Here is a 15,454-nt window from a genome sequence, read left to right on the forward strand (position 1 = left end):
TTTGATGTGGCAGTGTGGGTGTTCCCCAGTCCCCACAAGTGGCAACTAATAGCCCAATAAATTGTGATATGAAAAGAAGAAGAAATGAGAGAAAGACCAAAATGAATGAATGTGTGTGTGTGTGAGAGGGAGGGAGAGAGTGTGAGAGGGGTTGGGATGGGGTAAACAACGCTTCAATACTAGCTGCACCTTTGTGGTGCAGTTAAGCGAGTTGCAGCAGCTGCCAAATGCTTGGCACATCATTCGATTTATGATCTGGCCTGGCCTTAAGGCTTGGGTCTAAAAACGCAACCAGTTTCAGTTTGGTTTGCTGGTGTTGTTGTTGGTGTTATTGTCGCTGGTGTTGTACCTAGGCCTAATCCTTTTGACATGTGCAATGGCAATACAGTGCAATGGTAATGGCAAATGGCAACAGCAGCAAACAGCAATGGCAACGCAGTAGCCACCGTTGCCGCTTATGATGACAGCGCTCCAAACATGGGCAAGGGCCACTGAAACAAGTTCTTGTTGTATGGACATCTCTGTGAAAGATCAGCGAGCCATGCACTAAACTGCCGCCTGCCCAGCAGCGTTCAAATATTTAACTTCACAACTCGCCACCATCAGCAACAGAAACAACAGCAACAGCAAGAGCAACAGCAGCAGCAACGGCAGCAGGCCATAAAAAGCATAAACCGCAAATACAAGATATGCTTGGAGTTTCGTTGCGGGGGCGCGCCGTATAAACAAAACAGCTGGTAAGATGCCCTCCACCCATAGCCCCAACCCATCTGCATCTTCAGTTGTTGTCTCAGGCAACGACCAGCCGAGGGCAGACGCCCTAACCTCCGCCACCATCCCGCCACATACTCTTCCCTCCCCCCACACACTTTCCCTCCTACAGCTACAGCTACAGATCGTCATCGAACAAAACACAACAAAAAAAAAAAAAAAAGAAAGAAAGAAAAAAGCGAACTTGTTCTACGGCTACGACTGCCCAATTTTGTAAGCAAGATCGTCGTGCTTGGCACACGTTCGGCTTGAATTCCGACCCTCAGTGTTGGCAATTTAGCGGCTTTTTCCCCTGGTCAATGTCACTGAGAAAGAATTCTTTCAAATTGTAAATTTAAACGCATCTATTTTCCAATTGAAAACCTGTACCTTATAACCCTGGCAAAAATGGTTTTTGACCCTTTAAATATATATATTTCTTATCAACATCAAACACTTCATTTGTTGAAAACATTACAATCCAAATGGGAGTTATGGCCGCAGATAAAGTTCATTGCAAATTTCAATTTCAAATTTTTCTTTAAAAAATAAAAGGCTAAAAGTGATATCGATATTGATTAGTGTTTTCCATATCCATCGTCATACCGAATTTCATGTCAATAGAATAAGAATCAATATAAAAGCGACTTATGTATATGTAGAAACTTAAAAAACAGATAAAATCGATTTTTTAAAGCACAAGGGCCAAGCTTCAAATCAGGAGCAGCAACAATTAGATAAGTTTTTTGTGTAAGTTTTTTATAAACAAAAGGCAAATAGAGCTCAATCTCCCAAATGATTCAAAACGAAAATTTAACGAAGTTGAGTATTGAATTAAGTAAACTCCTACAAAAATTTATAAGACTGGACGTTCTAGGGTGGAGCAGCTGCCTTTCCCTGACCATACCTACCTAAGCTAGCAATGTCTTATCTTTGTGTTCAATTTGGTAGAGAGCAAATCAGTTTTTAGTAAATTTTAACAAAATAAAATATAATTATTGGACTGGAAAAATTTCCCGAGGAATTCCTTAATTTTTCACTGGTTAAAGGTCATTAAATGATTTACCAGAGAGAAATGAGGGAAATTTGCCCCCAAAGGTATGCTATAAGCAGTCCAGCAATTCGTTTTTTGAAACATATAGAAAAGTTTTAAAATATTCTGTGGAAAAGAAAATTCTCAGAGCAACATGCAATGTTTGCTTGTGGGCAATTTTTAAGTTACAAATAATTTAAATTTCTTGCAAATAGGGAATACTTTTCCAGCCCATTGCATACTTTAAGGAATCATAGATCCCCCTGTGTTTAAGGTACGATGACTTAGTTACTTCTTTATTTGTAAGTTTAATTAAGTTTTGTTCTTATTTGATTAATATTACAAACATTTAGTTTTCTTTTTTGAAGAAAAAATTACACCAAAATCGAAACAGATGGATTCTAAGAAAATAAAAATTGTTCGCATTTTAGCCATTTTTATTGCGTATTCGAGCCATCACTGACCATTTGAAATGATCGCTAACTGGACTTTCGGTTTCGGCTGCAGTTGTCGCTGCGGCCGTTTCTGCTGCGGCAAAGGCAAAAGCAGAGGCAATGCGTTTACCAGTTCGTCTCGGGACTTCTAAGCGATCGGTTGTGTTAGCTCCGCCGCGTCATTAGACAATATCAGAATATATATTTCTCATCAACGAGAAATACGTAATTTTTGTTTGTTCGGGACACGGAAGCTGCTAACGCAAAACAAAAAAAAAATAAAGAAAGAGAATCCCGAACCCAAGCACGCTCCAATAAATGTTTAAAAATATATATGCTAATTAAAAGTCCATTCGTAATTGATTCTTTTTTTTTTTTTGTTGGCTGTTTTGTTATTTTACAAACATATAATCGTATATAGTATAATTTATTGCAAAAGGCAAATGCCGCGCGTATCTGTTTAATGTCGGAGCTAAGAAATTCAATTTATTGTTTGTGATTGCAAATTTGACATAATTGTGTATTTTGATTTATGTTCGAGCATCTTTTTTTTCTGTTATTGTATATTTTTTTGTTAAGTAATATATTTACTTATATACATATACGTACGGATAAGCAGCCACTGGCCGCGATTATCATAGCGCAATAGCAACGAATCTGAACTCTCATCTACATATATACTTGTAAACAAAAAAAAGAAACAGAACTCTTCGACTGGTCAATTGGATTTATTTTGTAGACTGTGAGTTAAATGCAAATCTTTTTAATTAATTGCAATTATTTATTGAATTGAATGTGTGTCAACTGACGGTCCAATACTTCCTAGTACATTTATCTTGCTCAAAATCGCATATGCATATCTATGTTGTCACTGAACATTGAGGTAGGGGGTGATAGCATATGGGAAGGGGAGTGTGGGGGAGGTGGAATATGGAATATGGTGTAATAGTATATTCGTACATGCCACTTGTGGCGCCTTAACTGCAATTTGCATTTACTAATGCAAATCAGCGAGACTCGCCATCATCGAACCCAACCAAGACTATCGATTACATTGCTTAGGACTAAACTAAAGTCTTTTTCCTTGTAACCATATTCTATATGGAAAACACTTTATTAATGCAACTTGACTTTGGACAGATTTACAGAATTAAGGCAAACCTTTTATACAAATTGTTGAAAACATGAATGCCAAAACAAATGTCCACACAAAATAAATAAATAAGGGAATTCCATCGAAAAGGTGTCTTTCTTATTTGTGTTTTTTTAAAACAAGAAAGGAATTCACAATAAATATTTACAAGGAACAATCCGACTTATATGACAGTCAACAAAAGTCAGCCCAGAAGTGATTTCATTAGAAATGAATTTCCTTTTAATGAAAGTACAAACTTCAGCTTCAAACGTAAGAGAATTAATATTAAAATGTCAAAAAATTCGTCTGATTCATTTAGTTATAATTCTAGTTGGGAATTATAACATTGTCAATGGACAAATCAAGTCAAATACTATTCCCATAAAATAGTATTAAGTTTTGCATTATCCCGACATTTCAAATACTTTTGCCATGTAAATGTCGTACGATTGAATCATACGTGACTTTACATAATTTTATTTCCAATTTATTGTATAGTATCAAGTTTTAAAAGTTTAAAGTTTACAAAAAAAAATAAACAGAAGGAAACGGTAAAGTTTTTGCACATTCCAAAGTAAGGGTAATGCAAAAAAAAAAAAACAAAATAATAAAATAAATTTGACGATTATTTTCAAGTGTGATCCAAAAATTTTGTGTCATGGGCACGAACGTTCTCAATTCGATCGTGCTTATGGCGACCCATTGATTCATATGTAGAATAGTGATACATTCAAAAAACTTGTCATTGGAAAATTTGCATGTTAAGACATTATTACAAATACAGTTTATCAAATAAAAAAGTAATAGTTAACTTTTAAAGAGCTTAATCAATTTGAAAAGAGTTGCTCCATCATAATTGTGTATTGCAAGTTCGTGTTGGATTGATTTTATTTTTACGATCGAGTATATCTTAGTTTATCCTAATTGCCATAAAGATTACAAGAGAACTACATTAATAGGGAGTTTCAACTTCTGACTAGGCATGAGCAGACAAATTTATAATTCAAATTGAGCTAGATCGAATCACTATATCAAATAACTCACAAAGGATCAATCGATAGAAAATTATCACTAAATCAATAATTCCGGATTGTGCAGTATTATCAATCAACTTAATATTTAAACTTTCATTATAATATAGGCTCCGTAAAATCCATGGTTCAAATAAACGCTTAGACTGATTACTTTGTTATTTCCTAAGCGATTGTTATAAAATTTAATTTCCATTACCTTAATACACTCATCAATAATTAAGATAAATTTTTAAAAGATCGAGCGTCTATATCATGAAAAAAACGTGATTCTTTCTTCTGTGATTATTACCAAACTAGTCTGATGATAACTTTATTTCGCTTTGCTCTTGATATGTACCTATAAGTTAGAAAAGGGTAACACAAAAACTAGCAAGGAGAAAAAAATAGCCCGGCCCTCTAACTAAAATAAATGAATAGAATCAAATTCCATTTCTAAAATATCAATCTAAACTAGAGCCTTGCACAATTTTTGTATGTTTTATTATACCATACACCCATAGGGTGAAATGGTATATTAAAGTCGCCAAAATGTATGTAACAAGCAGAAGGAAGCTTCTCCGACCCCATAAAATGTATATATATTCTTGATCAGGATCAACAGCCGAGTCGATCTAGCCATGTCCGTTTGTCCGTCCGTCCGTCTGTCTGTCCGTCCGTCTGTCCCTATGAACACCTAGATCTCGGAGACTCTAAATGCTAGAGCCACCAAACTTGGTATGTAGAATAGTGTAGTATGTAGAGTGATCAAGTTTATTTCAAATTTTTGCCACGCCCCTTTCCGCCCTCGCAATTTAAAAAAAGGGTTTATCTTAAAAACTATACTAGCTAGAGACACCACATTTGGTATGTATATTTGCTTAGTAAATACGCACATTATGTATGTGTAAAGATTTTTCCACGCCCCCTTTCGCCCCCGTAATTTAAAAAAAAAACGATTATCTCCCGTATTTTTGTACCTTATGCAATCAAATTTGGCACACTTAAATTTGATACTAATATCCAGCAAAATACCATTGATCAAAATCGGACATGCATATAAACGTTTTTCCATAAGGCCGGAGTTGGCCGTTGGGTGGTGGGGGCGCTAGGGTGCTCGGATGCTGGAGTGAGCGAAATACTCAGATATGCTTGTAAAAAGCATGAGAAAATGCCTTTGCTTAATAAATTTTACAATTTTCTTTACTGGTGTATGGTATACATAAGTCGGCGAGACGACTTACTTACTTCATTTAAAGTACCTCGCTTTACACGATGTAGAAGTTCCGTACAGATCTGATATGTTTTTGTAGACTTTTTTACATTGTTTTAATACAAAATTAACATCTCATTGAAATTTAAAACCAAGATCTTAGAATCTTTATCTAGAAAATAGTTTCCTAGTTTTCTTTCTATTTCAAAATTCTGGCCAACAATTTTAGCTGAAATTGCATTGAGCTCGTTATTTTCAATATCAGATTCAACGTCATTTTCAAGACTATTTTTTTAGTTGTACTTTTTTTTTTGTTTTTCATTAAAGTACATTATCAATGTACTAATACAAAATGGCATGTAATTTGACATTAGCATAATGATTTTCAGATTTCGTTACATGCTTTCATTACAATTGCCCACAAAAAAGTCTTTTTAAGATATTAGATCGTTTCTAATTCAGAAATGAAAATAAGAGGAGGACACTTTATCCTAGAATCTTCCAGTGCCATGAAGGGTATTTTAAGTTCGTGGCAGGCAAAGTTGGTTGCAACCCTATTTGGAATTTGTTTTGTTTTTTTTTTTTACTTCTTCTGGTTTTCTAATTAACCAAAGTCATTTGCATAAATTACGCAGCTAACGGTAACTGCGTTTTATGTACTTTACATACATATGTTTCTAGGTATGTTTGTGCAGATATACAAAGTCTTTGTATGCTTCGCCATTGGAGCGATCTAAACTTGAATCTGGCAACACTTTTGCTTGACTCTACACTCGAGCTGGCAGTTAATGCATACTATATGGAGAGCTATTGGCCAAGTCTATGCGCGTGGGCGTGACCAACGCCCCTTTTCAGCTGCAAAGCAATTAGCAAAAGACTGGACAACAACATCAACCATATACCAAACAATTTCAACGACTGTTTGCCAAGGAGGTGGTGGTGGTGGGTGGAGGTAGGCTGAGGGTTTCTTTTTCACTTTTTCAGTTTTTTTTCTTCCCCCCCCCCATTTTGCAATTGTTATTCAAATGAAATTTTTGCAGCATTGAAGCTTTGAACTTGTTGAAATGTGAAGAGTCTTTTGCTCTTGTTGTAGTTGTTATTGTTGTTGTTGTTGCTGGGGTGCCAAAATGTCAAACTGTCTATATCGAAGTTAAACATGCATAGTTTTCTTTTGACTTTGAAATTGAAAGAAATGAAAGAGATGGAGAAGAAAGAAGAAAAAATGAAATAAAACACCGTAGAAAATACAAATCAGGCAGATTGGCATAGTGAAAGACTTGAAACACATTCCTTTAATTGGACGTAAAGTAAAGTGTAAACAATACAACATGTTTCATATAAAACGTCTTCTTTATATAACGCATTGGCTATACCCTGTAAATAAATTCATTTTAAGCAAATTAGCAGTTTTTTTTCCTTGACCATAGTCTCGCCTAATCCTTAAGTACTTAAATTGATGTTCATTGAACTTGTTATAGACTTAATATTGCTCTCCTATGAACTATATATAGGGTATTGTTTTAAAGAAAAGATTGACAGATTCCCCTATATATACACATACATACTGAACCCATCCCAGAGGCAGTCAGTTTGTTGATCTTGTTAAAAGAAAAAAAAACAACAACATGCCAAAGAGAGAAGGCAAAAAACATAAAATTAAATAAAAATGTGCAAACGTCAAAGTAAACGAGATACAAACGGAACGTCCCGGCTAGCTATGTGTCATGATTTTGCATATTAAAGACAAAGTCGTCTTTCTCCATCTCTCTCTCTCGCTCGCTACACTAATCAGAAAGACAAAACAACAAAAACCAGAGGGTCGGGGCTAACTTCGACCGCGTCAAAGTTTGTATACCCTTGCAACATTTTTGGTAACTCTTTCCTTACCTATAGCCATCAAAAGTGGAAAAACGTTTAAGCTAAAAAGGCTAAGGTTTGCGAAAGAACGGCCTACATAGGAAATAACGGAGTTATTGATCAAAGTCACTGTTTTCCACCGATCGTTCCTATGGGAGCTATATGATATAGTTACCCGATCCTTATCAAATTTGGCACAATCATTAACAGATATATTAAACTAACAAATGTTTAATTTGAAAGCCATCGCGTCAAAAGTAACGAAGTTATTCACCAAAGTCACTGTTTTCGAAAGATCGTTCCTATGGGAGCTATATGATATAGTCATCCGATCTTGATCAAATTTGGCATAGTCGTTTATATGTGTAATTAACTCACCAATATTAAAATTCACGACAATAGCTCAGAAAATAACGAAGTTATTAAGAAAAGTCACTGTTCGTGACTTTGCCATTTGTATGGGAGCTATATGATATAGTGATCCGATCCGGCTGAATCCGAGATATACAACGCCTGCAGTATATACAAGCCTACATGCAAAATTTCAGCTCTGTAGCTCTTACGGTCTAGGAGGAGTTTGCGTTGATCCAGACAGACGGACAGACGGACGGACGGACGGACGGACGGACGGACGGACGGACATGGCTATTTGAACTCGTCTCGTCGTGCTGATCAAGAATATATATACTTTATATGGTCGGAGATGCTTCCTTCTATGCGTTGCACACTTTTGACCAAAATTAATATACCCTTTTTGCAAGGGTATAAAAAGCAGCCACAGCACAGAAAATAATGTTGGCATGATAATGAAATAAGAGTTGAATGTGAGTCCAAAACTATTACAAATTGGTGGCAATGAAATTCAAAATATTTTGTAACTTGGCACATATATATTGATCGTGGGAATTCGATGAAGTCAACAAGCGAGAAGCAGATAATGCTGATCACGATAAAGATGAAGTTGAAGATGTTGGTAAAAAGGCAATGAAAAAAATTGAAGAATGTGTAAGTTAAAGCAAATATTTGGCCAATTGTCAGAAAGTAAGAGAGATAAGATTAAGATACGGATACAGATATATCCGATATGACTTGATGGCATTTTAGCTTTTAGGGTTATTGAACTCCAGAAATATGCTAGTTGGCGACTGGATGACTAGGCGGATGGGTAATTTTGGTTTGGGTGGTCTAGTTGCTCCAACACAAGGTGCGAACTAAAAGCTGGTGGTGGTGGTTCTGATTGCTTGTGAATGATATGCATGCCCCCAGGATCGGTGGAGATCTAAAACATTTTACAGCTCATCTCTGTTGCTATTAACAGCGATCCACCCATCCACCCATCCACCAATCCATTCGTCTGACTGACTGTATGTCTGTCTGTCTATCTGTCTGTATGTTAATGAAAGCGGCGCTGAAATTTTGTTTGCACAAACTCACAGAAAGAAACAAGAAAAGTTGAACCAAAAATTAATTTTCAACTTGCCATAAAAATGCTGGGCGCATAAGTTACCAAACATTTTCAGTGAATTGCAGACGCGGCGTTAAGCTCTTAGTTTATATCATTATAAGAACTGAAGGAGTGGCGGTACAGAAGGCAGAAGGCAGAATGAGAAAGGGTAGTGGTGGGGGTGGGAGTGGGGGATATTGTGAACTGGTGGATTACACAAAAACATAAATAAAAACGCATGCTAAAGTGGCAGCTGTTTCAATTGCACAAAACGCCAAAGCCCAAAGCAGGCCCTTTCTTCTTCTCGCTGCTGCTCTTCTTCTTGATTATCGTATTCTTCAGATGAATACAATTCGAGGCAGTTCAGGCATTTAATTAACATTTAAATGGCAACGCATCGAGAAGGAAAGCTCTTACATTAAATAACAATGAAACGAAAAACGAACACAACCAAAAAAAAAAATCGGAGTTGTTATTAAAATTTACAAGAGAATCACGGCAAAATGTGTAAACAGATTCGATCAGACAAAATATACACAATGAAAATCTGTATACTTGTATAATGTGTTTTTGTAAATTTTTCAAAAACAAAAAACAAAAACAAAATAATGCTTGTGTTAATTAAGTAATTGTAATTACAATTTGTTTTAATGCACTGATTTAGTCACAATCTTTTTGGCATGATTAATTGAGTAACACAAAAATGATTTGGATTATTCATGGCCCGGAAAATATCTGACTAACGACACGTCGTGGTCAGGTGAGACAATGTAGATATATTGTTAGAAGGCCTATCCATACATATATTGCAGATGATTTAAGCATATAGAGAAAATATATGAAGAACATATGTACATTTTAATGGCAATTTAATAAGTTGTACATAATATCAAATAATTAAAATAGTTTAAAAGATGTCAATGGTAGATTAATTTTCAGTCTTTTTCAATTAACTATTTTAGTTTTAATTAATAGAGACTTTTTTTTAAAGTTACTTCATTTGACATTTTCCTTGTCGAGTGTTTACTGTATTTAGCTTCTATGATCTATACACATATATATATATATTTTGGTCTGTTTCTCGCATCTTTTGTGATTCATTGGCCATAGCTCATGTCTGGGTCAGCACACAGTAACAACAACAACAACAACAACAACAGGAACATGCTGCTCCTCCAACATAGCTGGTGCTGATGTTGCTGCTGTCCGTGTTTTCATGGTCCATGGGACACCCACAGTTTCTTCCGTCTGTCAGTCTGACAAAAATAAAGTTGACATTTTCATGCTGAGACCAAAAGGGAGACGGAGACAAAAACTGAAACTGACTATAGATATTTGATGATGATGCTGCCTGCCATTGCTGTCCACGCCTCTATCCCATTTCCATGCTGTATTTAACATGTGATTTATGTGCTGGGAAAACAAATCAATAACATTTAACACACATACACACATACACACACACATACATGTACACTAATTTCCTCAACCCACACATACACTCGCATAGGGAATGGATCATGAATGTGGATGTATGTATGTACCTTCTCCAGAAATTGACGTCAGCCTTTGCATAAATTTCTAGCTAAAATGCAACCGCAATCGTTGTCGGACTCAAAAGTTGATTTATATATGTATGTATGTCTATACATATATTGTGTGTGTTCAAAAACAAAACAAAACGAAAAACTTTAAAAGCGAATGCCGAGCTATTAATTAGAAATATATCAAAATATTTCGGATAATTTTAAGCCGGAGCCAGGTTGTGTTGTGGGCTGTTTCGCCGTTTCGATTGATTTATCTTTGGCCTGACCGTTTTTGGCAACTCAGCAAGGTCAAGGTGAAGTTGTCAACGCGACTTTGAATCGCTTAGATTTCAATGGAATAAAAGTGTCGGTTGGTTCTTTCTTTCTCATCGTCCATACCCCCCTCTCTCACTCTCTCTCTCTCTGTTTTAGAAACTTTAACTTCTGATTGTGAATGTTGCTCTTATTTAATGTCTGCAGTTTTGATTAAATCACTGCACAGTGGTCTCAAAACATAATACAAGAGGTTAAGAAAATTGACTTTTATTTTTTTTTTTCACAAAAATTGTTAATAGATGTTGGTTCTAATATTTCGATATATATATATTATTCCATATTCTAATATATATATAATCGATATAGCCATCGTCAACCGTCTGTGCGAATCAACTTCACGTCCTCAATTAGATAGCTATATCTGCATATAACATTTAGCTGCCAGGATTCATTTCTTATTTTTAATAAAAATATAAAACAATCTTTTTAAATAAGGCCCCGTTAAAAATGTCTCATCTTAATATAGAAAAATCATTTTAAAAATAATTAAGGAACCGAATTCAATCATTAAAACTTAAAGAAGGAGTAAAAATTTTTAAATGATTTCCACTAAAAGGGTATTATAAACTTTGGCGTAGCCAAAGTAAGCTTCTTTGATATTTTTTAGAAAAAACAAGATCATTTTTGACTTAAACAACTTTGAGAAAAACGTTTTGACAAAAAAATTGCAACGAAATAATATATTTCAGAAATATAAATTACTTTCAAAATAATCCATTTTATTCAATATGCAGTTTATTTTATGAGAAATTTTGTCATTACTTGAACAAGTATTTAAAAATAAGATTAATTAACAATAATTTTGACCATTTTCTTCGTGTGTTTCACTTATATTTTTTAAACTTATTTAAAAAAACAAGTAAAGTTCATTTTTATAGTCCTTTTTTATCCTTTAGTAGTTGCGGTTCTAAAAAAATAATTTGGATTGTAATTTATTTATTTGCAATATGAATTTTAGACTCCGTCAGAGATTTACCGAAATCAAAGTTAATAGTCAATTTTAATATCTTGGCAAAATATATAAGCAAAACATTCATTGATTCCAATCCAAATTTTTCTTTGATTTAATTCAGTGTACAATTCCCCGGTCACAGTGCGGCGCCCGATAACCTCTTTTATTGTATTTTTATATTTTTGTGGTTTTTGCATTTCTTGGAACTTTCAAAGTTATGACAACTGAAATGTCTGGGAATTGAGGGGGTGAGGAAAAAAAGATGGGATGGATGGCTTGTCTGACGATGGCAGTCCAATCCTTTTCAGGGTTTCACTTACTAAGCTAAGCGGCTTAAAGGCCGCACCTGATGGGTCTTCACTTGGATCCATTCGAAAGGGTTCCCATCTCTTTCGCTACATCTCTCTCTCTCTCTCTCTCTCTCTCTCTCTCTCTCTCTCTCTCTCTCTCTCTGTCGCTCTCGTCTTCTTTCACAATCCCCAATATTGTCGATCTGTCCTTCTCCCTTTTCTTTTTCTCTTTCTTGCTGTCCGATTTTTTTTTTTTTTTTAATTAGCGTTGCTAATGCTCATCAACCAGCAATTCGAACTGTTTCATTTTAATTTCAATTTTAATTTTTTCGTTTTTTTGGTGTATGAGTTCAAATTCAATTGCAATATTTTTTGTAATTGGTGGTGGGATATGATTGTAATGAAACGGTTTGGATGGGGTCGAATTGGCTTTTGTGGACTCGACTACATGTGTTAGGCCAACTTTAATGAGCAGAATCATAAATTTGAAATGATGGCAGACGATGGCGATGACTCCAAGACGGGCAATGAATATTAATAAGCTAACTGAGAGCAATTGCAATAATTGTCTTGGTGAAATGGGGAGGGGGTTGGAGGATCGACGGGTTCGGGGGTTAACGGATTCCGGGAGGTTGGAATGGGGCAAAGATGTTGACAAATGATGCGCCAACTGCGTGAAATTTTTGTTGAGAAATGTTTAAAGCGAAAACAAAAGCATTGCTTCCGGCTACGTTTTTGACTTTTGCTTTAAATTTGGTTGTTTATCATTTCATTTTGTTGCTTATTTTACTTTTGGTTAACTGTTAACTGAGGCAGCAACAACAATAACAACAACAACAACAATAAGAACGACAATAACAACAGTAACAAATAATAAAAATAATAAGAATAATAATAATAATAATCACTCTGGCCACACCGTCGTGTTGTACAAATTGCCTTTGTCTCCCGATCTCAGGTCGAAATTATTTTGAACTTGGAAGCTCCGCTGCTGCCACTCGACCATGAAAAGCAATGGCCCCATCAACAAAATCAACAACTTCTCTACCTACTATCAGATAGGGCATGCTACTCTATCATAAAAAGAAAACCCTCTTGGATCTTATAGACAAGAGAAGTTTGCTTAAAATTCACAAAAAATCCACAAAGTTTTCTTTACGAACACAATAGATTTTTCTTGGATCATGACCTAGAAATTTTTCAATATTTGTCCAAAAGGGTATTCAAAAAGCATATTGTATATATAGGTTCATTTTGCCAGTGCCTTTTACGTCGCAGTACTGGTCCGTGTTGACAGATGTCGTATATATAGATACATATATGTATACACTTGAATAATTTACCAAGTGAAAGGAAAAACTCATAAACAAAAAAAAAAAAAAGAAATGATGAAAAGTTCATTATTATATCTCGAAGATTAATTGCAGACACAATGGGAATAAAGATTCAGAATAAATGAACTCCTCTATATGCAATGCAATATTGAAAGGAGAATGTATAGAGGAATTTCATTTTTATTTTGTAAGGGTATATAGTATTCTCTTGGGTCAAGATAAATTTTGTTAAATTTATGCTACCTTTCGATTGTACGCACTCAATGCAATAGCAAGCACATACACACTCTGTACCAGAAACCGAACCAAGATGATGGACAGGTCGGCTTGGCAAGACAAAGGAATACTTAATGAGCGAGAGGATCCACATAGTCAGTCCACAGGCCGACAGTCCGGCCAGTCAATCCAGGCGAGAATTCTGACAACGAGAATTCGTTTGGATCCGCCTTGTTGCTTATATTAAGTGAAGCGTGCAAAATGACTAGGAATTTGAATGAGTTTACGGACGAATGAAAGTGAATGGCTGGGAGATACAACTTGATTTGGCGCTTAATAAAGACATAACATTTGCATCCTTCCCCTTTTTTGTTTTTGCAGTTCCACATTGACAATAATCGAGAGTTCATCCCACCGCCAAGATGAAGATGACACACAAGAACTTACAATTTAGCTACATGTTGCTTCTGCTGCTGCTACTCACAGAGGTATTAGGTGGCCAAACGAGTAGTAGTAGTAGTAGTAGTAGTAGAAGTAGCAGTAGCAATAGTAATACCAATACCAATACCAATTCGAGTACCAATTCCAATGCTAGAACTCATGGACATGGACGTGGCCATGGCCATCGGCAGCGTCATCATGCGAGTGTGCCGCATTCGCGTAAAATGGTTCAACACAATGCCAAGGCCGATGCAGAATTGCTGCCAGGTGTGACAATGCCACCTCCCCGATCGACTGAGGTGACACGTCTGCGTCGTCTTCATCCACAGGGGTCCTACAACAAGGGGGTGGTGACACATCGACTCCATCATCAGGGAGCCCGTCCCAACGAATGGGACTACAATACCTATAATGTATACACCAATACCTATGGACCACCGCCACCGCCAGTGCCATCGACATCCTCAACGCAGGCTGGCAAGGGTGAGGATAACACTCAGGATGTAGAGTTCATTGGAGTTCATGGCAGGGGACGTGGCTATGACTATTATCCGGCTGGGACTACCACAACAACAGCCCCGCCACCGAATCTGAATCGTCGCTCTGCCTCGCCGGGTTTGGGCAGCATGGGCACGGTTCCGCCTCTGGTGCCGGCCAGACGTGGCTATAGCTATACGACAACAGCACCAACTTCCGTCACAGAAGATCCTTACGAGACGAATACCATTGGACGCAATTATCCCACAGATCCCAAGGAAATGGAAAGGTAAGTTGAACATTTTTAAATATATTCTTCAAATTGGAAAAAGTCTTCGCAGGTTTTTTTTTTGAAAAGATTACTAGTCTGACACAACGACTCTCCAAGTGCATTTTAATTTATACATCTCATTCAAAATCTAAAATCTATTAACTTCTTGGATATTATTTTATCTCTTGGATATAATAAATCAATTTTCGATCTTCTATAAAATAATAAAAATTTATTGTTTAATCTTAACCTTGATCACCTCAAGCAATTCATTGAAGAGTCTTCCCTTTTTTTGTTTTGTTTAAATAGTCCTTGTTTGTCGTTTCAAGTTCATCTGGGAAGATTATAAGAATAATGATTTTCCATCCACTAACTACCACACCCATCTTTATGTGTACATATGTGTACATATACATACATACATATGTACATATATATTATACTTATTATTTGTTGAACTTTAAGCGTAACTGGATTTGGGTTTTAGGGCGTGTCCGATTGCATTTATCAGACGCGGTTCAAGGTTGAGCGACCATGCAACAATAAATTAAACAAAAAGCTGTCGCTGCTAGTTTACCTTTTGGCCAACGAACTGTTGTCCGACCAACCAACCGACCGACCGACCGACCGACCAATCGACCATCCGCATGCATATGCTATGCTAAGCGAGGCTTATCTTATCGCTCATAAATTATTTGGAATATTATGACATGCCGAGTTTTCAATGTCATTCCA

General features: G+C 36.1%; 1 protein-coding gene across 1 annotated transcript in view; it reads left to right on the forward strand.

The window, feature by feature from the left end:
• Positions 1 to 2,363: 2,363 nt before the first annotated feature.
• The window catches only part of LOC6645285, a 33,747-nt gene continuing 20,656 nt past the window's right edge, over positions 2,364 to 15,454 (forward strand). Inside the window, exons 1-2 of the mRNA XM_002067934.4 lie at positions 2,364 to 2,959; positions 13,912 to 14,737. Of these exons, the coding sequence (XP_002067970.3) occupies positions 13,953 to 14,737 (785 nt within the window). The 5' untranslated portion in view covers positions 2,364 to 2,959; positions 13,912 to 13,952. The remainder of the gene's footprint in view (positions 2,960 to 13,911; positions 14,738 to 15,454) is intronic.

This window comes from Drosophila willistoni (assembly GCF_018902025.1).
Source record: "Drosophila willistoni isolate 14030-0811.24 chromosome XR unlocalized genomic scaffold, UCI_dwil_1.1 Seg143, whole genome shotgun sequence".
Lineage (NCBI taxonomy): Eukaryota > Metazoa > Arthropoda > Insecta > Diptera > Drosophilidae > Drosophila > Drosophila willistoni.